Source organism: Falco biarmicus, chromosome 7, assembly GCF_023638135.1.
Source record: "Falco biarmicus isolate bFalBia1 chromosome 7, bFalBia1.pri, whole genome shotgun sequence".
Lineage (NCBI taxonomy): Eukaryota > Metazoa > Chordata > Aves > Falconiformes > Falconidae > Falco > Falco biarmicus.
This window is the reverse complement of record NC_079294.1, coordinates 10613220-10638626: the sequence shown is the minus strand read 5'-3', so window position 1 is coordinate 10638626 and position 25407 is coordinate 10613220. Positions and strand designations below refer to the sequence as shown.

General features: G+C 40.1%; 1 protein-coding gene across 13 annotated transcripts in view; it reads left to right on the top strand.

The window, feature by feature from the left end:
• The window catches only part of MIPOL1 (mirror-image polydactyly 1), a 197360-nt gene extending 173495 nt beyond the window's left edge, over positions 1–23865 (top strand). For all 13 annotated transcript variants that reach the window (XM_056346943.1, XM_056346954.1, XM_056346951.1 and 10 more), the window contains one exon: positions 18159–23865. In XM_056346943.1, the coding sequence (XP_056202918.1) occupies positions 18159–18225 (67 nt within the window). In that variant the 3' untranslated portion in view covers positions 18226–23865. The remainder of the gene's footprint in view (positions 1–18158) is intronic.
• The last annotated feature ends 1542 nt before the right edge of the window (positions 23866–25407 follow it).

Here is a 25407-nt window from a genome sequence, read left to right as displayed (position 1 = left end):
CCGCTTCATACAAATCAGTGTTTGGCAATTAGGCAGGAACTCATTTGTTAGCTTTAGCTTTTTATTTCAAAGATGTAGGATGTTCTACATTTCAGAAAGGAACTGACAATTTATAAACCTGTCAACAGAAGGGCTTCTTGGTATTAATTACAGTAGTATTAATTATTAGCACTGTTTCAAGAGGATGCTTATTGTAATTTAAAATGTGGCACTACAATTCATAGCCTAAATAGGGTTCTAAAACATCTGTTTTCTTGGTTTCTTTCAAATGTTCAATTAAAATTCAGTTCTGACATACGAGGGAAGTATTTTTAGCCACTGTATGGTCTCTCAGTATTATTTGGTAAAATAGCTGAATAATGTAGCAACAGTTGAAAATCAGAAGAGGAAAATAATTATGAGCTTTATTAAGAAAAAACATAATTAGAATAATTAAAATAATGTTGAAAAAGGGTGGACTTTGTATCTTCATACCATGTAATTTTACTGATGCTCCCTATGCCTTTGCTAACCTGTTCTCTGGCAACACTAAAAAATTTTTTAGTATTCTTAAAAACTTCAGTGTTTGCCTTCAGCATCATATGCAGAGTTTGAAATAGAGATGTAATTTCTCCACGGCATCGCCATCATGTCAGCCATTTGTGTACCCACCTGCAATTGTTGCTCTCTAAACGTGAGATCCAAGTCAGAATAGTGGTCCTGTGTTTTCCGTCAGGACACAAAGCATCTAAAAAATTTCTGGATCCTATCCCACATGAAACGGCAGCTGGGAACCAGAAGGGGGATATATTGGAATCTGCTTATAGTGAACTTGGATATAGTAAAATTCTGTTTATACTGAAGTAGGGTGAGCATCTCGCATCAGCTCACCGAAGTGTGAGATATAAATTGCGACTGTGTGCCCTTGCCTCCAAAGATAATTCACCATCCTAGTGGGGGGTGGGCGGGGTGTGAAACAGAAAGCGTTGATGCTCAGAGAGCGACCACACAGATTTAGCAGCATTTATTTGAACCTGTTTTGACTTTGAAACACTAACAAGATACACATTAGACTTTTAAGAGAGCACCGTTCTAGCTTATAAAGGAAATACATGTTTTAACCCTGTGACGTATGTAAATAAATACACATATGCGCACACATAACACGGTACATATTTATTCAACAGGAAATTATGGGCATCTGCGCGATAATATTTTTAACCTATACTCTGTAGAATGGCTGTGACTATAATTTTCTGTATTTAATTAATGTTTTTAATTCATGGTTACAAACAAAGAATTAGGACAGCGGTGCAGAATTCACCAGGAGCGTTGGCACTGTGCCACAGGCCCCCTGCAAGTTTGTCCTGCTGGAGAAGCCAGGAGCCAGCTGGTGCAGCCCCAGCAGGGAAATGGGGCTGACCTGGAGAAGGTGACTGGAAAAGCCTCTGAATTAATTAATGCCTCTGCCAGCAGAGGAAGCAAGACATTTTAAAACTGTCCTTCCTGCTGGAACCTCTGGGATTGAGGAGTGGCTACAGATGTCAGTGAGATCAGAGGAGGTTATAATGTAATACCAAATCAATATTAGCCAATTATCAGTAAAGGTTGAGACCACTTTTGATGTGTTTCTTTCCAGGAAATTTTTCTGCAGCAGCTTTGCAGCTGCAGTGAATTTTAATGCAATTTGTCTGTTGGAGGGCTTCTGTTTTTTTCTCACAATTTAATGACTCTAGCTTAGCAAAGCAGAGCTCTCTGCAAGTGAGCGCAGTCATGCTTGCACACTCACATAGCTGTGCAAGGTGGCAGCGGAGGATGTGCTTGTAGAATTTCTATGTAATCCTCTAAAAGTAAATACAAATCCACAAAGTAATGGTGCAACGCTAAAATATACAGGTATGAAAATAAGCATAAATGGTGAGAAACATGCTGCTTGTGTATTTGTCGAGGTGGTTCTGACTATGAGCAAAGCAAATACAAAAGTGGTGTAAAACAGGAATTACTACTTCGTTTGTTCTTAACTGTTTATTAAAGAGACCTTTTCTTTTGATTTTGGGGTTTTTTTCTTTTAAGGAGGAAGTCAGGAGAGTTACAGATTTAGATAAAGTATTCCAGTGGACCGAATACATAAGAAACCTAAGTGATCTTCTAAATAAGCAGATAGTTTTATCAAAGGAGATTACTCTCTCTCAAAAAATAAATACTACCCTTAATAACATTTGCTTTACCTCTTAGGGTGTGATTTTTTTGGCCACCTAACTTTCATTGTTCCTGGAGCACACCCTTTCTTTGAGTAGCCCTGGCTTTCCCTCCTGCATTTCTGAACATGCTCTCTCTGCTTTTGTAGTTGCTCACTGAGTTTCTCAGCTGATGCAGATCAATAAGTCAATCGATGACACAATAAAAACAAACAGTTCTTCCCAGCCTTCAACACAATTGAAATGAATACAAAAAATGGGAAGGAATAAGAAGCAAGTGTTTATGAAGTGGTTAGGGTCCCCCTCTTCTGCAACTAAAACTAATCTGCCTTCCAAGTACAGGAGCTGTGTGCATTTCACACCAACATCCAAGACGTTCTCCAGTGCTGGCTGGAGGGTCTAATCTTCCTCAGAATGATCCGAGCAGTGCAGTTCAAGAACAAGAATGAATATTTGAATAATCACACCACAATGTGAGGTGACCCTCTGACAGGGGACTGACCAGATACACATATGGATTTTGGGAAGACGCTCTGATGCTCTTTTTTAACACAGCTGTGAGAAGAATGTGGCTAAGACCCAGTAGTCTTTCTGGAGTATAGCTGGCAAAGGAAACCATGAGGAGAAGAGAATTTAACACATGGGTGTAAGAGAGTCCGCTTCATTGATGCGATCTGAGGGGAATGTCTAATGACTGGAAGAATCAAACTTGGCAATGAAAACACAAAGCTCTTTTCATCAATTCGAACGCAGACTCTAAAGCTGCAGATGGTTACCTCCGGCCTTGCCTATTCAGTGCGGGGTTGTATAAAATGGCACTTTGGTGAATACTAATAGATCAAAACAAAGATTTAATAACATAAAGATGTGGTGTTCGTTTTTGAATGAGGATACAGGTCAGTGTCTCAGAAAAGAGTGAAATAAGTATCTTTATGTATGGGTCTAAAGTCTCTGGAGATTTTTAACTGCAAACATGATATCTTTAGTGTGCAGATTGTATTCAGTACAGCACAGCTATGCAGGGAACAGGCTAAAAGCAAGGTTTCTGAATTATTATACTAATCGAGCCTCTTTGCAACATGCAAGTGTTGTTAACTAGTTATCTCCCTTTTAAAATCACACCTGCATATATTTAGTTGAAGTATACGTTGTAGCTTGTATGCGTTCAGTCACTCGTTGTGGATAAGAATGGAGCTAGTTAATTAGAAATTGCAGGCAGAAGCACTGCACAAAAGAAACAAGTTGTACATTCACCAGGACTTAAAGCTATTTGTTTTGGAGGAACCGCCAAATGTTAGAGAACTCGGTTGGCTTTATTTTAAATTTTAGATATATATTTTTTCAATTTTCATCTTTCAAAACAATAAACATCATTTGATTTCTTGCTTTATTAAGAGGTTACATTTAGATGTTCAGACTTTCCTATTAAAACTAGACTGCTTTTTTTTTTTTTTTTTACTTACAAAACTGTGTTCTGGTGAATGTCAAATCAACACGTTAACCACTGGAAGCTGGGAGTACAGCTTCATAGATATTAATAGTTTCACTGATTTGTGTCAGTAAATAATTTAGCAACTGTCAAAAGTGATTTTGCTTTTAATGAAAACCACTGTGCTGCCTGCTGCTGTGAAGTTCTGCTGGGATTGAATAGTTGGTAATCTTTTAATATCATATAGGGAATAATCTGATTGGTGCTGGCATTTTGAATTGTAAAGTAAGTTCTGGTGACTTGTTGAAGAATGTAAATGTAGAGCTAGTTTCTTAGCTGGAGCAAACTCGCTGTAGCTCTGTCGCACTGTGTTGCATTCAGTTGTCCCCGTTGAGGATACGACCTGTAGTTTACTGAGAAAAAGATGCTGCTGGGTACATTCAAAAGGTGAGCAAGTGAGGGCGAAGTGCTGAGAATCCTTCATTTGCTATAGCGAGCCCCAGGAGACAGTGGTTATGAGACCTATGGAAGGGGACGGGGAGCTGAGGAAGACAACTCTTGTGGCAGTCTAAGGTACCAATGAAAACTAGCAATAGCTCTGGACATTCAGAACTGGATTAAAAGTTCTTAAAGGAGATGCAACATGGAAAAAACTGCTTGATGAGGACTGATGTGTTGGCTGCCTTGTGCAATGATTAAAAACAGATTATAAGCTCCACGGGGCCCATAAGAGATACACAATCTCCACAGGCGGGGTTTTATGGTGTTTAGGAAACCCACACTAGCCAGATGGAAGATTCCCAGGCACGCAAAACTACCACATACCCCAAAGAATTCTGCAGAGTGCAACAGAGATGATGCAAAATTTCTTTGGCGTGCAAGACATGAATAGAAACATGAGAAAGTCTGAAACACAAGATCTAGTAACAATCACATCAAATCATATACAAAAATAATACCATTAACTAGAGTAGCAATAACAGGCAGTGTGAATTTATTGGATTTAGGGGTGATAGGCTTGGAAGTAGTCTGCTTTAGGAATTCAGTGAGGAATTAGGACTAATTGAAATGTATAAAGAAAGTCACATGTGATCTAACTGAAAACACTGCATAGTATGGTCAGAATTCATTTAAATACTCTAAATTCTGCACTTACGCCAGTGACTCCTCTCAGAAATTAGACTGCACTAACATGCACGGTGAAATGATGAACTAAAAAGTCTTATAGAGATACCTGTTTGTTGTAATAAAAGAATTGAGTAAGCCAGTGAGGTTATGTGCAGCCTCAGAGAAATTCAACATACAGAGTGAGACCAATTTTCTGGGTCTGGAGGCAATAAAATACTGAACTAGTATTCAAATCTAAGGCGAGCTGAACAAATTCAGTCACTGGTGGCGTATTCTCTGGACTGTTGTAGGTATGCCGTGTTTCTGCATCACTAGCAGATCGTATCTCCCTTGGTAAGGCTAAGGTATTATTCATGCTGTACAAAAGGAGATGTATCACTTTTGCAAAGCTGTAATGAAATGTGTTTTCTGCACTGGATTATATTCTCTTTATTGGATGACACTTCACTTAGAATTTTTGAATTGTGTACTTCGTGTTACAGTCCAGGTAAAATTTGCAGGATGTGACGGAGGAAGTGCCTGATAACTTAGTGCCACTAACACTGATAACTTCCCAGGCCAGAGAAGGGAGGACTTGGGTTAGCATAAGCAGAAAACTTCTGACTGAAAAAGTACAAAACTTTTTGCCTTCTCTGCTTGGATTCCTTGGAGACCCAAATGAAGAAGCACGTGCTGAACTGGAGCAGTGCACACTGGTTGCACAGAGACCCACACAGAGCAGTGTGACCTCAGATGTTTTCATTCAAAAGCTTCCTTGGTATCTGTGTCCCCCATCCGGTTTTCTAAGTGGTTGTCTGGGAGCAGGGGTACTCCTCCACGGTAGGAAGGAATGGAGCTAAGGTTCCTCCTCCGTCTGAGGATATCCTGGTTCAGGTCTCCTGTACCTCAGAGGGATGTTAGCCACACATGTTTGGTCTGGGTGCTCTCTGTTCCTTGCCTTGGAGGAGTATCACATAGCAAAATAATGCAGGCTTCCCAGATCAGAGAGCAATGAGCAGGCTACTCACCTCTGAGAAGCAAGACCTCGTTCTGACACTTTCCTTTAGGGCTTTTTCTCAGTTTTATCCAATGCCTATTGAACATAAATACAGAGCCAGTAGCAGAACACCCATCTCCCATTTCCCAGGTCAGCACCCTCGATCACCACCCACAGAATCACACCTCCAGGTCTAATAACATTTCAGATGTTTCTTCTGTAGAATTTCATGGCTTCAGAAAAAGTAGAGAAGACATTTTAACCCTGGAGTGTACTGCTCTCCTGAGAAGTTGCAGATGTGGGTTAAACCCAAGTTTTCCTTAGCTTGGCTGATTGCTCTAGCTGATGGTCAGTATAATTTTTTCACACTTGTTTTAAAAAGGAGGAGTGAGCACTGCTGTTATCTTTGTCACCTTAAAAGAAACAGGTGGCCTCAGGCTATCTGTAGCAAAGGGCAGCTTGAGGACCTCTGGACAGCTTGGATCAGCCCACTTAAAGCAAGGGGCTGAGATTTTAAAAAAAAAATAAATAAACCCCTCCTATTTGGCAAATTTAGGAGCATCTTTCTCCTTAAACTAGTTGTTGCAAATCCCATCCCAAGATGCTGCCATGCTCTCTGTGCAGTCTGTAGGAGGAATGCACTGGTCCAGAGCTCACATGGAGCTGCAGATCCTGTTCTCAACACCAGCATCCTGAAGGACAGGTTTGGTGATTCTCAGGATTACTACAGCTGAGACCCTTTGCAGTACTAATGAGTCAGAATATCTTTTAACATCTCCTTTTCATTTGAAAGTGACCCTTAATAGAGCAGTTTGTGGTATCAGTACCGAAACTCTCATACAGTTATAATGTGGGATATTGCCAGAGCAGATGACGGAATGCCCTTCTCATGGTACTTTGGGTGTCATAAATTATAATGAAGCCTTTAACATCTGATGGTTTCTGATCAATGCCAGGGTTGTGTTCAGTGGGGCACTTAACAGAATGAAGGCAAAAGGTCCCAACCGAAAGGAATGACAGGGAAGCCTTTCCTGCATTTCTTGCGCAGCCAAGATATCCATTGACTGCAGGGAGTTTCACATGGATGAAGAATGCAAAACTGAGCGTACAGTCTAAATCAAGTACTTATTTTCTTTGTGTAGCTATGGTTTGTATTTACTTAACCTCTGTAAATTGTGGATTGCAGTGCAGATATTGTTTTCTTAAAGTATGGGTAGTTACAATATAAACACAAATATTTATCATCATTTGAATATTTATCATCTCAGCCTTTCACGAAAATATAAGCAGTGCTCAAACTTCGTTCTCTCAAACACTAAAATGTATTCTATGAAAGTCAAATGTTTTCAGAGTCAACATAATCACAGCATCCCAGTTTTTGACCTGTGTGTTCATTTACAGTTTGCTTATAGCTGCTTCACAGAGATGGAAGTTTGTAGATTACAACATGGTTTTATTGATTTATCAGTAGCAAAATACACTAAGTATACTCAGTAAACTGGATCGGCTAGCTCTTGGGCTTGTATTGTATAATATCAGCTTGTTGTGGAATACTTCAGAACAAAATCAGAATGTTGGCATAGTTAACATCAATGGTGTAAACCAGACTTGCAAAGACTAATATTTAGTAAGACCAATAACACAAACAAATTAGGTTTTGAAGTTGTTTGCCCAATAGGAAGAAGCATGCTGACACAGTATTTGTAAGCTTATAGTTAACCATTCTATGACAAATTATTAAATAACTTTGAACAGCAGATTGAGTGCTCCTTGAAGAACAGCAAGAAAACTTTTTCTCAGATTTGCTTTTTTTTCCAAGATGATAAAACGAGTGTCACAGCAAATAATCATTTACTTTAATATTTTATATCCAAATAAAATAACTCCATGGCATTTACATTGCCGTTACTAAATAGTATTTGGTTTGTTTGCAAGAGTCATTTATTTGTGGCTTGGCTGAAGGAATAAAAATAAATTTGCGGTTCTTTCTGTTAATACTCATACTGTTTCTTAACATATGCAAAAGACTGAATGCTGTAAATGTATGTGCAGAAGCTCGAAAAGAAAGCCCAGACTTTCTGAAGCTTCTGAATTACATATAATCTTTTAGAGAATTGCTGGAACAGTTCTTTACAGCAACAAATAGAAATAACTGACTAGGCCAGCAAGGTATTTTATTTTAAACAAACTTGAAATCATTTCAATTTTTCCACTGCTTAAAATTAAGTGTACCTTTACTGAAGGAGGGGCTCGTTCTCCAAGAAAAAAAATTGCAGTTCATGTTTCTAGTCTAATACTGAGTCATTAATTAATAGCCAGATTTTTCCATGAGGCTTTTAATTTTTTAACAAGCTTTTGTAGAAAGACAGCATCAACTGTATTTATGAGAACTAACAACAGATTTAACCCCATCATTGCTGCTGCTGTTTTATTGGCAAGTTGCTTGGCTTTCTTGTTCTACATTTTTGCTGTATGTGATACGGGTATAAGGATGAAAAGCTAAACACCGAGTTGCTGGAAGGCATAATTCTTTCAGACCAAATTTTATCATTTCAGCTTCTGATTATGAAATTTTTCCCCATAGAAAGTATCAGAATTCAGCCTTTGAAGGGAAGACACTGTAGGTATTGGAGATGTGTATAATAAAATTAATGTATTTAACACTTTATTCTGTTCCTCATAATATATCCATTTCTTTCACCTCAGTCTTTGGTAAGATAATAAAAAATTATTTGAGGGATGTAACAGATGCACATCTGCATCTGATAAAAGGGATATCTAAGTGGTGAACTCAACACAAAAGATGTTTCACAGATCTCCAATTTTAAGTACTGAGAAAATAGTTTGCTCTATGCTTTTGAAGAATTTTGTGACTTTGATGTAAATGATGTAAAGCCAAATTTTTGTGCTTGCTAGCAGCACAAATTAAAAAGTTTTTCTCCTACAATCAGTCTCATTCATGTGACCAGCAGGCAGAATTGCCACCAAGGCCTGAGTCTGCAGGCTCCCCAGTCTGGAGGCATTAAATCTGCCCTCAAAATGACCTGAAGGTCTCTCTCCTTGCTCGGGAATTCAGCCACCTCCCAGGAGCAGGAGGAGAAGCTTATTCTCAGTCAGATGGCAGGAACATGGACCAAAATAGGCCCAGAAGGCCAGTGAAAACAAAAAAAAAATTCTCATGTGAATTGTCTTGCTAGAATGGTGCTGAAGACATTGGAGACAGTCTGTCTGCCGGCTCCTGGAGAGAGGTTACTGAAGCTGAGAAGTGGGGAGGCTTGTTTTTACCTTAATGGCCTTCAATGGCTGATAACTTAGTAAAAAGCCTATGAAGTATTTTGAGGAGCACTACGCATGTGGAGGAGACACTTTGGTCTGTGATGCCAAGTCTCAACTGGTATTTTTAAAACCCCTTTTGTGTGTGTAAATGAGCAGTTAGGCATCTCTTCTGGTTTGATCCCTGCACAGGGGACCCGGTCACATCACCATAACAGACAAACTTCATGCTGATTGCATCTGTCTATAATCTATTGCAAACATTCAGAGGAGGAGAGGATGTTTCATCCCGCTACTGAGGGAAGACTGCCCTTATTTGTTTTCTAGAAATACTTTTCAGAAGTATGACTAAGTGTGAATTGCCCTGAAACCAGAAGTCTGTGGGCACCACTGGATTACACAGGAAGGGTGGGGGGTTCACCTACCAGTCTGAGCCTGTTACAAAGGACTTACCATAACCGGGAGCTTAATTAAATGCTTTCCTCTTACATCCAAACCCGTTTCCATTGTTACTTGATCTCTCAGGGATGTAGAATCCACATTCCAGCTTGGGCAACGTCACATCAGTTATGCCAGGAAAGAAAATCTATTGAAATACATCAAATCTACATAAAACCGATTATTTTTATTGTAAAGTGGAGGGGTTTGATGGTGGTTTATTAGGAAGGAATTTTCTCTCCACAAGCTCCAGATTACTCTTGGTCACAAGGGTGGAACTACCTCAGGGAGGTGGAACATAACTGAGAGGTGCCTAAAGCCAGCAAGTCTGCATCAGGTTTTGTAAAATATTTGTGGAATTAAGAAAAAAGCTCATGTTGTCTTTATTGTTTATGGTATCAAGAGGAGTCTGCCAAAGCTGTGCTTTGATGTTATGTACTTGGGAAACAGCCTGAGTAGTACATCAGTGTTCACGATTTTACAAACTCATTGTAAACAGGACTTGACCAGAAGATGCCCAGAAGAGGTGAGACTGGCTTGGAATAGGCAGCTGAGAGGTTCGGATCTGGCTTGTTTGAAGGCAGGCTTGTTTGAAACATGCAGAAAGGAGCAATGTGCTGATTTCAGACTGATACTTCTGAAGTTCAGAGTCTCTTAGTAAACCTATTCCCTACAGATACGTAAATGTGTATCATTCTGCTGGTCCTGCGTTCTGAAGTTTTTTCTCACGAGGAATCCTGTCTAACTTTGTTTTGAGCAGTTTTGAAATACTATTTGGTTTAGATAATCAATTTTTGACATTGCTTTTAAATATTCCTGAAGAGAGATTTAGAACAATCCCCTAAAAAGTAGGTCCTTTTTCCATCTCCTGAAATACTTCTCAGCTGGATATAGAATAAGAGAACTGGCTAGCTGTTAGCAGTTGACATGGTTCAGAGCACAGACAGAGAAGCTCAGAGAGAAGGGCTCTGTATCCATCAATTTTAGGCTCTAATTCTCCAGGATAATTTTTTTTGTTCCTGCACATGAGGAACCTAGTTCCGCTCAAGACTACTTATACATAAAATTAAACATGAGGGCTTTTCAGTCGTCTTGGTTGGTTGAGCTTCAAGCAAGTCATTTCATTCCCTGCGTACTGTTTTGCCACATAGTACACCTGATGCAAAATAGACCTGATGTCTGCCTTTTAAATGCTTTATTTAAAAGTTCTGACCATCCCTCTGTGTTGTGAGCATTCAAAGCAAAGAGTATTTGCTTTGCAGAGATTGTATTGCTCTCAAGAAGAAGGTGGGTACCTGTTCAGAGACAGAATAAGCTTCTGTCTTAAGCCTGTGATTCATGGCACTCAGTTAATACCAAACACCATTACCAAAGGGCAGGGCTAGCGTTCATCAGGAGTTGACAGGAAATAGTATTTTTCCTTCTTCAAATGAATAAATACTATGGCAGGATACTTCCTATGAGGAAGATATATTAGCGTAAAGTAAAACTGCTAGCTTTTCCTAAGCAGATTTCCAGGAAGTATTTGGCAAGAAAATCCAGGAAACCCTTGCCTATTCATATCAGCACAAACTTTCTGGAAATGCTCTCACTGCATGGAGTAGGCTTCGATGTCAAGATTCTCCTAAAAAAAGAGACCAGCTGTGACACCAAATGCATGGAAACAGTGACTGTCAGTGCTAAAAGTAATTCCAGCTTTGGTAGGGGGTATCAAAAAGGTTTTTCTTGCACAAATAGTCTAAGCTTTGCATAAAATTGGCTTATAAACTGTTGGACTGAAGCTGGAGTAATTTGGTGAAATTCTGTGATCTGATTAAATAAACTGATGAGTATCATTTGGCCTTAAATATGCCAATATGTCCTCTATTTCGGTTATTATTAATTTTTTAACTCTTCAGTGTCAGCCACACAGTCAGATCTGAATGTTCCATCCAATAGTAAGAGCCTGGTCTATATGATAGCGTGTTGTAGACCTCAATGTACTGAAATACAGATGAGGTTATAGCGTAGCTGTTTCACGGTTTATTTTTCTTTCTCGTAAGCTCATTTATTTTGGGCAATCAGTGTACGCCATCCTGAGAAAGCCTCTGAAAGCAAAGGAGCCATACCTTTCACAAGGTGGCATTAAATCCAGCATAGATGCAAAGTCCTGATGTTGTATTATCCTGTACTGTGTAGCAATACACATCAATGCAAAGTAGAGTGAAACGCTGTCAAAATAGACCGTGTTTACCACTCACTTTTCCTGCTGCTAGTGATGGCACAAGGTGAATAGTAATGGTGAGCTAGCTCATAATCTTCCAAACAGAAGGTAGAGAGCAAACAATTTGACAAGATTAGTTATTGTGGACCACAGATAAAGGCTTAATATTTTAGCCAAGGCCTGTGTAAGCCAGGTTTATTTTGAAATATGTCTGCTGTCAGGAGCCCAACTGGCTGTATTTACTTCTAAGTTTAATCATATACAGAATTACTCTTTTGGGTTGAGAAGATGCTGAAAGGGATTTAATAGGAATGCTTGTTTTGTGACAGTGCTTTTCAGAGGCAGAATGGTTTGCCCTGCCAAATTTAAGGCCTGTAGGTTTAATGGAACATACTTTTTGGAGTGACATTGCAAACAGTGTTGGGCAGGCAGGAATTGGCGGCAGTGCCTGGAGTGATTAGATTCGACGCTGTGGTCTACCACAGTTTAGAGCTCGCTGATGCTGCTAAATCAGTCTCTAAGGCTTGTATTTTAAGACCAGAAAGGACCATTAATACAGTCAGTCCAGCCACCTGTCTAACCCAGGGCCACAAATTTTGCACAGCAGTTCCTGCATCAGGTTCAAAACCACTGCTGATCTCCAGCACATCATTTAGCAAGATGCTCGGTCTCTGATCCAAAAGGTGTGGATGGAACTTTGTTAAGCAGAAGGGAGGCAGCCTGGTGCATCTGAACCACATGTGGTCTTTACTGCTGTGCTGACGTATGAAGGAATTGTTACAGACTGGTGTATGGTCATTAAATGCAACTGGCAATGTCTTTTAGTGAGTCGATCAAAAATTATTATTGTTCAAAAGGAAAGCTTTTGAGGTGGCAAAAATAATACCTGAATTGAGGAATAATAATTAAAGAATCACTGAACCACCCAGAGGTAAGAGGGCGATGCCTCTGTAAGCGTGGTAGATAGGCCACGCACTGCGAGGTCATACCCTTACATTCCAGGCTTCAATCCAGTGAATGTTTAAGCATTTTCTTCAGTAGGAGCAGCCTCAACATTTGAAACTGAGAACAAGCCACCCCAGCACCTGGTGTTAGCACAGCACCACTCCCCGAGAGGGGAGCAGCTGGAAGCAGCTGTTCCCTTGTACAGATAATGGAGCTGAACCAGTTTCCTTCAGCCTCTTGAGTAAATGATCCCATCCAAGCGACTGGTTTCTGGATGAGACTGGTATCACAGCAGCCTCTCTTCTCCATGTCATTTGGTCCCTTGACTTTTACAGAAAATGCCTGAAAAGGAGTACTCCATTTAGGATTTGATTAAATATATCCAAGAGGAAGACTGAAGGAGAGGGAAAGGAAAGGAGGTTTTTAATTCTGGGATGAAATTAAGTGAATTTGTTTGTATGACCACTCACCAAATAGTCATTCAGTGGGCTTTACTGCTGAACGGCTTGTAATGCTTTTGTCCAATGCATTTTATTTACCTACTATATTTTAAAATGCTTGGTTTCTAAAGGGAATTAGCGTTAGCAAAACACATTCCAGAAGAAGCCAGAAATCATGCTAGTAAGGCCATCTTCATAGCTTGAGCCTAATCTTATCTACTGGAAAGATAACCAAGGGTTATAGTTTAGGTTTATAAGCCTTTATATAGCATTTCAAAATCCAGGGGGGTTGTTTTTATCACTTAACTCTTCCATCTGCAGGTAGAAGCTATTGTTTTCAGCTAGTCTATATATTGCTTTGCAGATTAGGACATAGACTACTTGAAGGATGCCCTTTTCTTTCAGTTGGGTCTCCATTTTGGCTGCTTCTGGGGCACGATGCCCTGGAAGATCACTCCGTGACTGACTAAGTCTGTCATGTTCAGAACTTGTGGCTAAAGGCCACTGCGCTCCTTTGGGATGAGTTGCTTTGGCCAGGGGTGGAGCAGTGTGGGAGGATGTACTGAATTATGTGGATTTATGCAGTTGCAAATTTGTTACTGATCCCAAGATACAGTTTAGAGCTAGACATCTTCAGCAGAATACATGAAAGAGGAAAGCAAGCCAAAAACAGGTGTAAGAGCCAACAGTAGAGACCAGTAGGTAACATTTTTGCAACTTTACATCCAGTTTCTGGGCTCATGGGACAAACTTCTCTGTCAGTAAGGTTTTTAAGTCTGCTTTATGGAGGCTGACCCTAAAATCAAAATGCTTTATACTCAAAGGATTAAAGTTCTGTAAGGCTTTGCTAAAAATCAAAGCAAGTTGTCAAGCAGTTCAGGAGCTACCTAAGAACACTCCATATAACAACATGCACTGCATACAGGCATTTTTTCAGATGCATGCATAGGTGGTAAAAGAACACATTTTGAAATAACTGGAAGAGGAGTTGAGAATGGTTGAGAATTTGTCTTGGGAAAGAAGCACCTAGCAACGTCTTGGTTTAGGTAGCCTTCCTCTGATGATGAGGACCTTTTTAAGCTTAGCAAAACTTTTAAAAGTACATACTCAAACTGGTAATATAGCAGCAAGCCCCTCAAGATCTTTTTATTTCTGTATTAAAACACAGATTCACCTGCTTAAGTCCAAATTTGTATTGAGGAAGCATTAAGCCATGGCAGTTCAAGATTCTTCACACTGATGTCTTTTGCTGACTGAAAAATAATGATGGACCAGATGTGCCTTTCCTAATTTGTGGGGTGGGGTTATTTTTCCATTTCATGAAAGCACTGACATGAGCATTACAGGAGTATGTAGTGGAGGTAAAGAATATTTCTAGCTCTCAATTTTCTGATTTTCATGGATGTAAATTCCATCTATCCCAAAAAACACAGGTCTTTTTTACTTTGGATATGTGCAAATCAGTATAAATAAAACCAAAGTTGTACTTCTCCATCTGAATACATAGTTTATTCCTGTATTTTATAAGTCATTTTGTACTCATAGAGAATGCTGAAGTGGCATTTGCTAAGATAATTTATTTGTTAAGGGACAGATTTTCTAGACTTATGTAAGTACCAAGAAATAGCAAAAGTCACCTACTGGGATTTTCTAAAATCTCTTAAGCAAGAAATTGAAATCTGTGAAAATGAGGAGACCTTAAGAGGCTTTGTTGAACATTCCTGAAGGTGTCCGTCTGTCCTTGCACATTTGGACCCTCAGCACTGCAGCAGAGTTGCCCACCATATCATTCTTCTGATATGTCTGACCTAAAATACGAACACAAATACTTTCTTCTTGACTTACTTGTTTGGTTGCTTCATGAGATGCAAATTCAGCAAGTGTCAGTGCTTAGATCTCAGGAGAAGATAGTGTCACATTGAGCATTTAATTTATACTATGAGGACTGTTTCCTTCACAAGCAAAAAGTCAAATGTCATTTGTTAAATCTGTGTCTTGGGTTACAGTCAAGCATAGCCAGTACTGCTTTCAGTTAAGTAAAATATGGTGAGATTATACTGGCAGATATATCATGATTGCACAATGTAATAAAAGTTGCCTTCTTCAGGTTAGTGTCTGCTGTGTTTTGAATAACACTCTGCAAACGCAGAGACTTTTAGAGTAGCTCCCAGCACCTCCCATTCATCAGTTTAGATATCTAAGTTACCTTTGATCTTGAGCTATAAGACTATTCCTTCAGTTTACCACGGATTAAAATGCTCGGCCTCGAAAAGGAGCTGCCTGCAGCATCCCACCGGGCTGGGTACCGACCCTTAGGGACGCAGGGCGACTCTGCCACCCTCACCCTCACAAGTAGCACCTCAGTGACACAACCCTCAATGCCAGCCACCCATTTATTACAAAGAAAAATGTTGCTTAGTGCGAGTCAGGTTGGCAGAGTTGGGCCCTTGGTGAACAAAGAGGCCAGGATTATCGTTCCGAAAAGCCCCCTGAGGCCTGTATCAAGAGTTATTAACCACTGATTCAACCCGTAGAATTATTTTGTAGGCTTAAGTGGGATTTCAGTGGTTTATTGGGTCTTGCATCTGTGTAGGGGTGAGTTTTGCCCTCTGTTATTTTATCTTATAAATAGCTGTTACAGTTCCTCTTTTACATTATTGTTTAAATCTCTTTCAAAGGTATGGTTTCTTAATCCCCTGCTGGTTTTTTTTTTCTTTCTTCTAATAAAGAATAAATAAATTTGCAAATCCACACATGACTGAAACAAAAGGCAAATAAGCCCTGCACGATTTGTATTTGGTGCAGAACACCTCATTTTGATGATTTCAGTCATCATTCATTTGAAAAGCAGAAGCTATGATTGTTAAGCCTCATTATTTTCAATGAAGCCTGACAGTTTCAAGGTTAAACAGAAGACAGCTACTTTCATCCCAGTGGTATTTCTCTTCAAACATGGGCAGCTCCTCGCTAACCTGCTCTGCTCTGGTGTGCAGTGTCATTGCTTGGTCACAGAGTGGTGCACATCTAAGCCCAGTTGCAGGGCTGTGTGTCAGCACTGACCTCCAGCCTGTGCCTCCCCAAAAGAAACCTCAGTTATTGAAATATTTTTTCTCCCACTCGTAGAAGCCATGCAGTATTTCTTTTTAACTGTACAGTGATTTAAATAAGGCCATGAGCTCAGATTTTACTATTTTTCTGCTGTCTCCCAGAAAACAATTTGTAGCCCAAACCTTCTGTTTGTCCAGAAGGTTTGAAATATTTCTCCTGTGCTTTATGTCTCTGAAGCACATTAAAGAGGGTGATAGTATGAGAGGGAAAGAGACCTCCAGTGATAAAGTGGCTAAGAAACCTGCAGTGCTTCTGAACATAATGCTGTTAAAAGTGAGGGCTGCTCTGCCATTGCTTTCTGAAATTGCACATGGACTAACTGATTTAGCAGGGAAACTTCCCAGTTAGAGAGGCTGAGGAAACTATGACCTATCAGTAACTGAACTGAAAGCCTTAGAACCCAGAAAACTTTGATTTTTTTCCACTGTGAGAAAACTTTCAGGAGCAAATGACTTGTGGAAGCTCTGACTTTATACTTGCATGGGCTGACTGCACTGAGTTAGGGCTGCCTGGGTGAGGGCTCTGTAATGATGAAGAAGTGCAGTAGATGTGTGTTACAAACACAGGGGAAATGCCCTAGCTGGTTAAAAATGAAAAGCAATATTTGAGAAAAAGGAGGGAGCGGAGTAGGTAAGCAGTAGTTTTTCACCTGTGCTTTGACTGCTTTTGAGTCCCTGTGGAACAGCTAGGACCAGCTGAACTTTCCACATACATTTCCTGGTGTCTGATAATTACGTTAGGGTGGCGAATTCTTAATCTCATTTCAGGAATTAAGTCACCTGGTGAGTACAATGAAAGGTGTAGCTTCGTGGTGCTTGGTGGTTCCTGGAAAACAAGAGTTTCAATACATACCATGTCTGTTAGTCATGACTTGTGGCAATAAATCCAGGACGTGTTACCTAATTTTCCTGCACTGAAGTTACTAATGCATCCCTGAGATAAAATGAATTTTGCAGGTTTGATAAAGCTGTGTTATTTTTATTTCCTAGCTACATTCCTTATGTTGTATAATATATTTTTTAAAAACTGTCTTTTCAGAGAAGAAAAAATGGTCAACCTTGCAGCAGTGAATACAGCTATTTGAACCTGTGACTCTTTGTTATGGAAGTTGTGTGTGTAATATGCTGGACATGGCTCTAACAGTGTTCTGCTAGGCAAAGTGTTTGCTTTTAAATAGGGGGTTTTGTGGGAGAGTTTTCATTGAAGGATTCTATAAAATACAGATAAATCAAAGAAATAGTTTGAATGCGTGATTACTGGGGTGCTGGAGATAAATGTGTGCAAATGGAAAACACTGAACAAATTTAGCCCTTTGCATGTGCCTACTTACTTTAACAAAAGGAAAGAACAAATTAAGTCAGTGAGATGCTGGACGTGCTTATAGCCTGTGCCTTAAAAATAGGAGAGAATTAGGCAGCCCTCTGTCCTACTTATTTAGATTGTTAATTTGTCTGTAGTTGTGTCAACATAATAATCATACAGGCCACCTTCAAGACATCATCATCCACATCCTCAGAAACTTGGTTTGTTGAGTATTTAGAAAAAAAATTTGGACATAAAATACATGGAGTTGTAGGCATAAATTTATAAACTGCACAATAAAAGTAGCTGTTGGATAACAAGCGGGGTATTTTTAAAGGGGAAACAACAGCTAAGTGTTACATTTAACAAGAGCCATGGACCACTCATATTTTTAAAAGTCCTGCTTACACTGAAGTGTATATGTGCCACAGGATTGCTGCACGGGGTTCTGTGTTAACGCCTTACGGGGACCTCAGATACTACGTATACCACAAAAGAAAAGCGAGTTGATATGTATCGCTGCCTGCAGATGGGTTGGGTTGTAGGTTAAAAAGTTTTCTGTAAGTTGTCTGCCTTTTCCCTTAATGTCTGTCTTTTACAGTAGTGCTTTGTTCCTGAGCATGACCACCACCAGGACAGCTTGGTTCAGTGCAAACACTGTCTCTTTCAGCCAGAACATTCCTAACGCTAGCTTCCTTTTTTTTTTTCTCTCCTCTCCCTCTCCCCTGCCCCCTCTCAGGTTGGAAAGGCTGGTGGACGTCCTGAGGAAGAAGGTTGGAGCAGGGACCATTAGGACCGTGATCTGATTGAAAGCTCTAGTCTAAGGAAGCATTCACATCTGGTGACCAGGCTGCTTCATTCAGCACTGTGTAAACACTAAAGCCTTAACTTAGCAAACAGTTGTTAGAAGTGGGACACTCCAGCGACATTCCAAGCTGAGATAAAATCAAATCATAAATGTTTAACTACTTTGCTGCTGAGTTCTGTGATTTGTTGAAATGTTTCACTGCAAACATGTATTTGTTTTGAAGCAGATGCATTGTGGCACTGTGCTCTGTGAAAAATGATGTATATGCTTATTTTAACAGTCTGTCCTCTCGGTGTTGCTAGACTATAGTCTGCTGCAAGGCACCACTTAGGCATGTTTTCAAATACTGCAGGCTTCAGGTGCAAAATCCTGCAAAGCAGTTTCAAAATTTAAATCCCTTATGTTATTTGTGAGACTGAAAACAGTCCACTATTTGTACGTTAAATGTATTAATTGATGAAGTAGGTTCACGATCAAGAAATATCTCTGGCTAGTGTGTTGGAGATTTTTTTCCTCCTTGCTCATAGCCCATCAAATCGCAGCTAGTGACTGTGGCTGCATTTAAGGGAAGGACACATGTACAGCTTTATACAGTGCTTGAGTAGCTACTGGTAGTATGTGGTAGTACTTTTCAGCATACGTTAAAGAGAAACGTACAGTTAGGTTTCACTGGAGGTACAGCTTCATAAATTGCAAAATGAAAGCCGTATGACATCGAACAGTATGTCAGAGAGTGGGGAAAGTTTCCTGTGTTGTTTTTAGTCACTCCTCTGCCTTTCCTGTGAGGGAAAATCTCTCAAATATTCAGAAACCACCTTACAGAGTCAAAATTCACCTTTTCAGTGTAAGGTGGGTCCCTCACCCCTTTCCTGGGAGACTTTTTGCCTGCTTCTTCTAGACCCTGATAGCTCTGCGGTGCAGGAGTACCACCCAGGTTGGGTTTGAGGCCAGAGTGCCAGCCTCTGCCTTGTGTACTCCTGAAGCGCCCTTAGAACAGAGCGCAAAGGCTGAAGGATAGACTGCTACAGGGAGGGGAGAAATTGACGGGTGAGGAGGAAAATCTAGCGTACGCAGATATTATAGACCTTACAGATATAGCAGAGTCGGACCTAGACTTATATTCGTGACCCAAACATCTCCCTGTATTCAGTGTGTCTTTGTCACATGACCAAAGGTGAGCTGAAAGGTCACATCACGCTTGTATAAACCTGCTCAAGAAGGCAGCTGTAATCTCTAAGCAGCCCAAATTCAGTAACGAATCTCAGGAGCACAGCAGGCTCTAAGTTCCTCCCCGGACCAGCCAGCTCCGGCAGGGTGGATGTAGCTCCTAATGCTTCCGCTTGCTTACTCTAATTTGTGCTTAATGTTGTTATGCTGTCTTCCCTCTTAATGTCTGCTTGTACAGATGTCATGATAGGGCAGTCTAGTTGAATAAAACAAAATTTTAATTTTGGATAGGGGGAGGCATTTCACTGCCAGTTTTTCCTTTCAAGCAACTTCCATGTTAAACCTTCATCATCTGCCAACCTAAGCTCCTCCTAGTTTCAGTCAACCAAACCTAACCCATTGCAGGGAGATAAGTAGCATTCCTTCAAGGCAAATTTAACCAAATCACTTCTAGAAACTTCTGAAGTTCTCCTTTTTGACCTTTGGTCAATTCTAAGATAGCCAGTGAGTCTAGAGTTTCTCCCACACACATATTCACTGGGAAGAAACTGAATTCTTTCATGCTTCCAGACCCGAGGACTGCCACCCCACAGCTACCAGCCCCTTCACCATCTCCCATGTGCTGCTGTCCAGCACCTGGGTGACTCAACCTCTCCTTTCCCTCCTGTCCTCACTGAGCTTTAGTGCACCAAGTGAAAGACAAGATCTCCTGAGTTGTCAGTGCTGGTGAACCATTCCTGCTCTAAGGAGGTCGCGAGGAAAGAATAAAGATAAAAATGTAAGGACTACTGTACTGTGCTAGACCAAAGGTCCAATTAGCCCAAAAACTGCCTTTGGCAATAACCAGTAGAAGATAGCTAGGAAAGGGTGTAAAGTCAGGCCAGCACTAGGGACCTTTCTCCCAAATGGTATCCCAGAAATTCGTTATTTAGGGCCTTTCTGAACCAGAGGTAGTGTCTTCGCATTTTTTCATTACCTGGTTTTGAATCCTTTAAACTTTTAGTATCTACTTGTTCCTGTCACGAGAACTTATGCAGTTAATGATGCATTGAGTAAAGAAGTATTTCCTTTTCTTTGTTATGAACCAGCGCTATTCATTTGCTACCACCTAGTTTTTGTATTAGAGAAACAGTGAACAACCGTTTCCTGTTCATATTGCTTCCTTGTCCCTTGTGATTTTACGTATTTGGCATCCTTCCTCCACCATCTCTTTTCCAGAGAGACCCCCTAGTCTCTTGTGAAGAAGCTATCTCTTATTTGTAATTGGTCTTGTCATGCTAATCTATTTCGTTTCCAGTTCTGCAGTCTTTTTACTGCGGTACAACCAGAGTTGTGCCTGGTATTCAAGATACAGACAAATTGTGACTTTAAGAGTTGTCATAATGATGTTGTCTGTTTTATTCTCTATGCAATTTGTAATCATTTTTAGCATTGGACTTGCTTTATGACAGATGATTTCTTGGAATTCTTATTCCTGTAATAATAACGACTCTAGATCTCATTCCTCAGTTATAATATTTAGCTCAGAGTTCATCATAGGGTGTATGAAGACAGAACTGTTTTCTGAATGCATAACTGCATTTGTGGGTACTGAATGTCACCTGTTCTTTTGACGTGCATTCCCTGGTGACCATGAGCTCCTATTCCATCTCTTCTCACAGCTCATCTTTGGTATTCACAGTAACACAGTATCATCAGCATCAGTGATAGGAAATACCACCGTCTCCACGTTAACCCCCTTTCCAAGGTGATTTCTTAGTTAAGTTGAACAACATGGGCTCTAGGACAAAGATCCCTGTAGGACAATAAGGTAACTTTCCTTCCCTGTGAAAATGAAGCATTTATTCTTACCCATTGTTTTAATCTACCTTTGAGCTGCTTTTTTTTCGAAGTGAAGATCTTCCCTCTTACTCCTTGGCAGCTTTGATGAGGAAGCTTGTTTGCTACTTTGGAAACGCAAGTTTGCTAAATGAGGGCTTGTTTTCCATGCATGAATGTGCTAAGTTCCTCCTTCCTGTCAGAGTATGGAGAGCTCCTCACCTTCACCCAGGTCTTTCTGCCTCCAAGCGAATAATTATGTGAGTGTAGGCTTCATACTGCAGGACGGTTTGACCTCCAGCCCCTCGTGTCTTTGTTTGGGAAAGTAGGACTGGCCAGGCAGAAGCCATCTGGCAGGCTTGTGTCAGATACATCTGGTTATGGGTGATACTTGATTCAGTAAAATTAGGTGATAATTTTGCTTCATAATTTTCCTTCTGACACATTGTACCTAAAGTGAAAAAATATTTCCTGGCTCTGTCTTATGTCTTGTACCATGTAGCCTGAAATTCAGTGAGCTTTTGAGTCAGGGGGGTTTATCATCTTGTAGATAAATGACTTGGAATCGTAATTCTATTAGGTGTTGATTTTTAAAATTCAGCTAGAAAGGTTTGTCTTCTTTGAAAAGGGCCCTGGGAAATTTGCTGTGCTGAGAGGTGGAGGTTCAGGAACAGTTGGGTTCTCGCTGTTCCTTGCTAACAGCCTGGTGTGTGGTCTTTGGCAAATCCCTTAGTGACAGTCATAAAAGGTATGCAGCCCCTGAAGAGGTGCCTGGGCTCCTCGGGGGAGTTTGCAAAAGGGTGTGTGGCTAAGGTCAAAACACTTTCGCTTCTTCACCAGCTGAAGTGAACAGCAAAAGTCACACAGCTCTGGCAATACAGGCCCAGCCGTCACGGCCCTCGGGTGAATTTCTGGCCCCATTGAACCCAGCCTGAGCTTTGCCTTTCAGCGTAAGGAGGACAGGAATTCTGGTCCTGCGAGTAGAAATGGCCCATAATGATAACACTGCTTAACTGGCTTTTATCATACAGTTTATTCATTGAGAACTGATTGATGTCTGCGCAGAGCTCTGAAAGTGAAAAGAAACCTGCCCCTACGCAGCAGACAAATACAATTGTCACTCCTGGCCTAATTTATGAGAGAAGGATGAGATTGCATCAGATTACTTACCAGGAGAAGCAATTCATTTGCCTCCCGACGGCACAGCAGTTCATGATGGAAGGTGGCTCACCATAGGCAGTCCTTATGGTGGCAGTTGTAATTACTGGTCAAATTAGTGTCCCCGCTGACTTGAAGAGCACCGAGATACTCTGAAACATCCTTCCCCTGTGAGACTTTGTGTGTTTCTCTTGATGATCCTGCAGCATGTTATGCATTGGGAGCCATTTCTGGTATATGCCAGGGTAAAATATGTAAATAGCATCATGTTGGCTCGGGATAAGAGCATTATTAATGCTTTTCGGCACTGTAATTATATTCATAGTAAGCCTTCCCTAAGCCCTCACTAATTAACAATATTGTGACAAATCAACTTTAACAGAAAAGAACTGGGAACCTTTAGTCTTTTAGTACTGTTTTTAATTCAGCCCACAGCCCAAAATTGGTGGCAAGGTTTTCTGTACTAGTGTGGGAAACCTGCTGGTATTTGAAAAGTTCAGAGCCAGCTCTCGGTCTTGTTAGTGGAATCCTGTAGATGAAGTCAGTTTGATTCCTCTTTAAATATATTCACAAGAAAGTAAGATTCATTAGTTAATCATTAATGTAGGGGAATATTAAAACTGCTTTTATAAATAAGCCATCATATTGAAATAGTTTACTAATGTCAATATGTTGTCATATACTCATTTATTTATTTATTTATTTGTTCCAAATCACAGGACATTTTACAACACACCTTAATTCTCAAATTGAATGGCTTTATAAACATTCATATCAGGTGATCAAGAGTGGTAACATTGTTAATCCACATACACAAATGAACTTGCTATCTAAATGTCAGGATTTCTCTGTGCCTTTCCTTTCTTCACTTAGAGTAATTCCAGATGAAGGTTGTTTGGTGTGTTGTTTTTTTTCTTTTTAATTTGTACCCCAGAAGATTTTCCTCCCGTGCAAGAATAAACTATGAGACACATGAAATCAGTGACCAGCAGTTTCTCTGATCCAGTGCTTGCTACAATTGCAACGTTACATGTACTGACTCTTATCGCTGTACCATTTCACATCAGGTCTGCAGAACTGGACTTTCTCTGTTTGTTCTTCTCATGCATTGGTAAATAAAATGTATTCACAAGTCCAAAAAACCGAAGTGGTGCTCTCATATTAGGTTGATTACAAGTCAGCTGTTGAGCTTCAGTGGTCTAAACATTTCATTCTTCAGTTTTGTTGGGAGCACACGTGTTCTGGGAGGCTTTTAAACAAATACTTGAAATGGTTGAAAGATTTACATTGCCAGTGCCTAGCTAAATATGTAGTCTTTAGAAAAGACATGGTTTATTTTGGCACCATTTGAAAAACTCAAATATTTTAAACATTTGTTAAGTTTGAGCTTGCACATTTGAACTGAAAGTTTGCATTCCAAAATTGCATCTCAGGTTACCTGTCTCTGTCTCTTTTGTATTTTATAATCCCTTTATTAAAATAGGCTGCAAAAGGAGCTGGGGTTGGAGTGTGGTTTTTTTATTGTTAATTGTAAAATAATGTCATTAACTTCATCAGTTTTAAGGTAATATTTACCTGCTAACTCTATTTAATTAAACATCAGAAATGCAAAGCCAGAAGTGTTTTCAGAATTTAGGGCTTCATGTTGATAGCCAAGACTTGGTTGAAAAATTAATCAAATACAGGAACAGTGGTCAAATCCTGCAGTGCTTTACTCTTAGTTATACTGTGTACTGTGATGAGTAAGTGCTAACCCTGATGGTGAGTTCCGGGCCAGGCAATAAAGAAAATAGGTTGGAAAAGTGTACTGAACTGATAAAATGGAGTAGCTGAAGGAAAAGGAAAAGCTGTCTTTGACCTGGAGGTGGTTTTCTTTTCCTTCCCTTGGCGGAAAGGACAGGAAGGGACAACATTTTGTCTAATTTTTTTTATTATTATTTTTATCACCTTTTATTTTCTCATAAGTTTTAACCTAAAACTTGTACTGAAACTTCAAAAGCTGAGAATGTATAGATTGGACCCACCATATTTTGTTTAAGACCACAAGAACCCCTGTTCAGCAAATGCTGGAGCGCACCATTGCAATCGTGCACATGCTTTGGTGCATTGCCCAGCCCATTGGCAGCTGCAGGGGGTCACACTCCTTTCTGGGAAGCTGTCACCAGGAGGAGTTTGGCATGTTCCCTCCATGGTTACCTTGGGACAAAGGTTCGTGCGGTGTCACGTTCACAGACGTTTGTCGTTATTTGAATGGCTTCTGAACATGATAGAAGCGGATCCTTTGTCATATGGTAAAATGACAATATACCTGACAGAATTGGTCACGACTGCTTCCTGATGGCTGTGCTAAAGCAAGGCTATGATAACCCTTGGAAGGACATTACATGAATTTGCGATGATTAATACTCACACAAGAATACGCACTCTGTATTTCACATGAAATTAAAAAAATGTAATGGTTTCCTGGAGAATTCAAAAGGTGGAAACTATGGTATATTTGTTCATGAGCTATTAGCAGAACTACTTTCAGAACCAAACTTTAAAAAAAAAAAAAAATTTGTTTTGGAGCCCCATAGCTCCATATCCATGTGTGGAGCTATGGGGCTCCAAAACATCGTATCAAACATTTTGGGCCTAGGGTTAAGGGCTCAAATCAGCAAATGGAGAAAGATGTGGATAAATCATAGCTTTGAATGAGACTCTCTTCCCATTAGACGCAGAAGGCACAAATCAGGGTACCTGGACTGCCCTGTTGCTACTAAAGCAGCGTAACAGAGGAAGTGCAAGATAGAAATTAAATTTTGAACAGAACAGCAGAAAAAAATCGGGTGAAATCCAAAAACACATGAGTGTGGAAGCTTTACCTGCTTCAGACATAGAAAAGTAGGAAAAGTTACAATGAGTGACAGAAATACTTTGCTTTGCTTACGCATGGAAGTCTTGAAAACTTGGTAGAAGTCAAAGCAAGGTATAGCTGTTGTATTGTTTGAAACAGGTGTCTCGCTAGCGTTAAAATTGGTGTGTAAGGCTGGGAAAT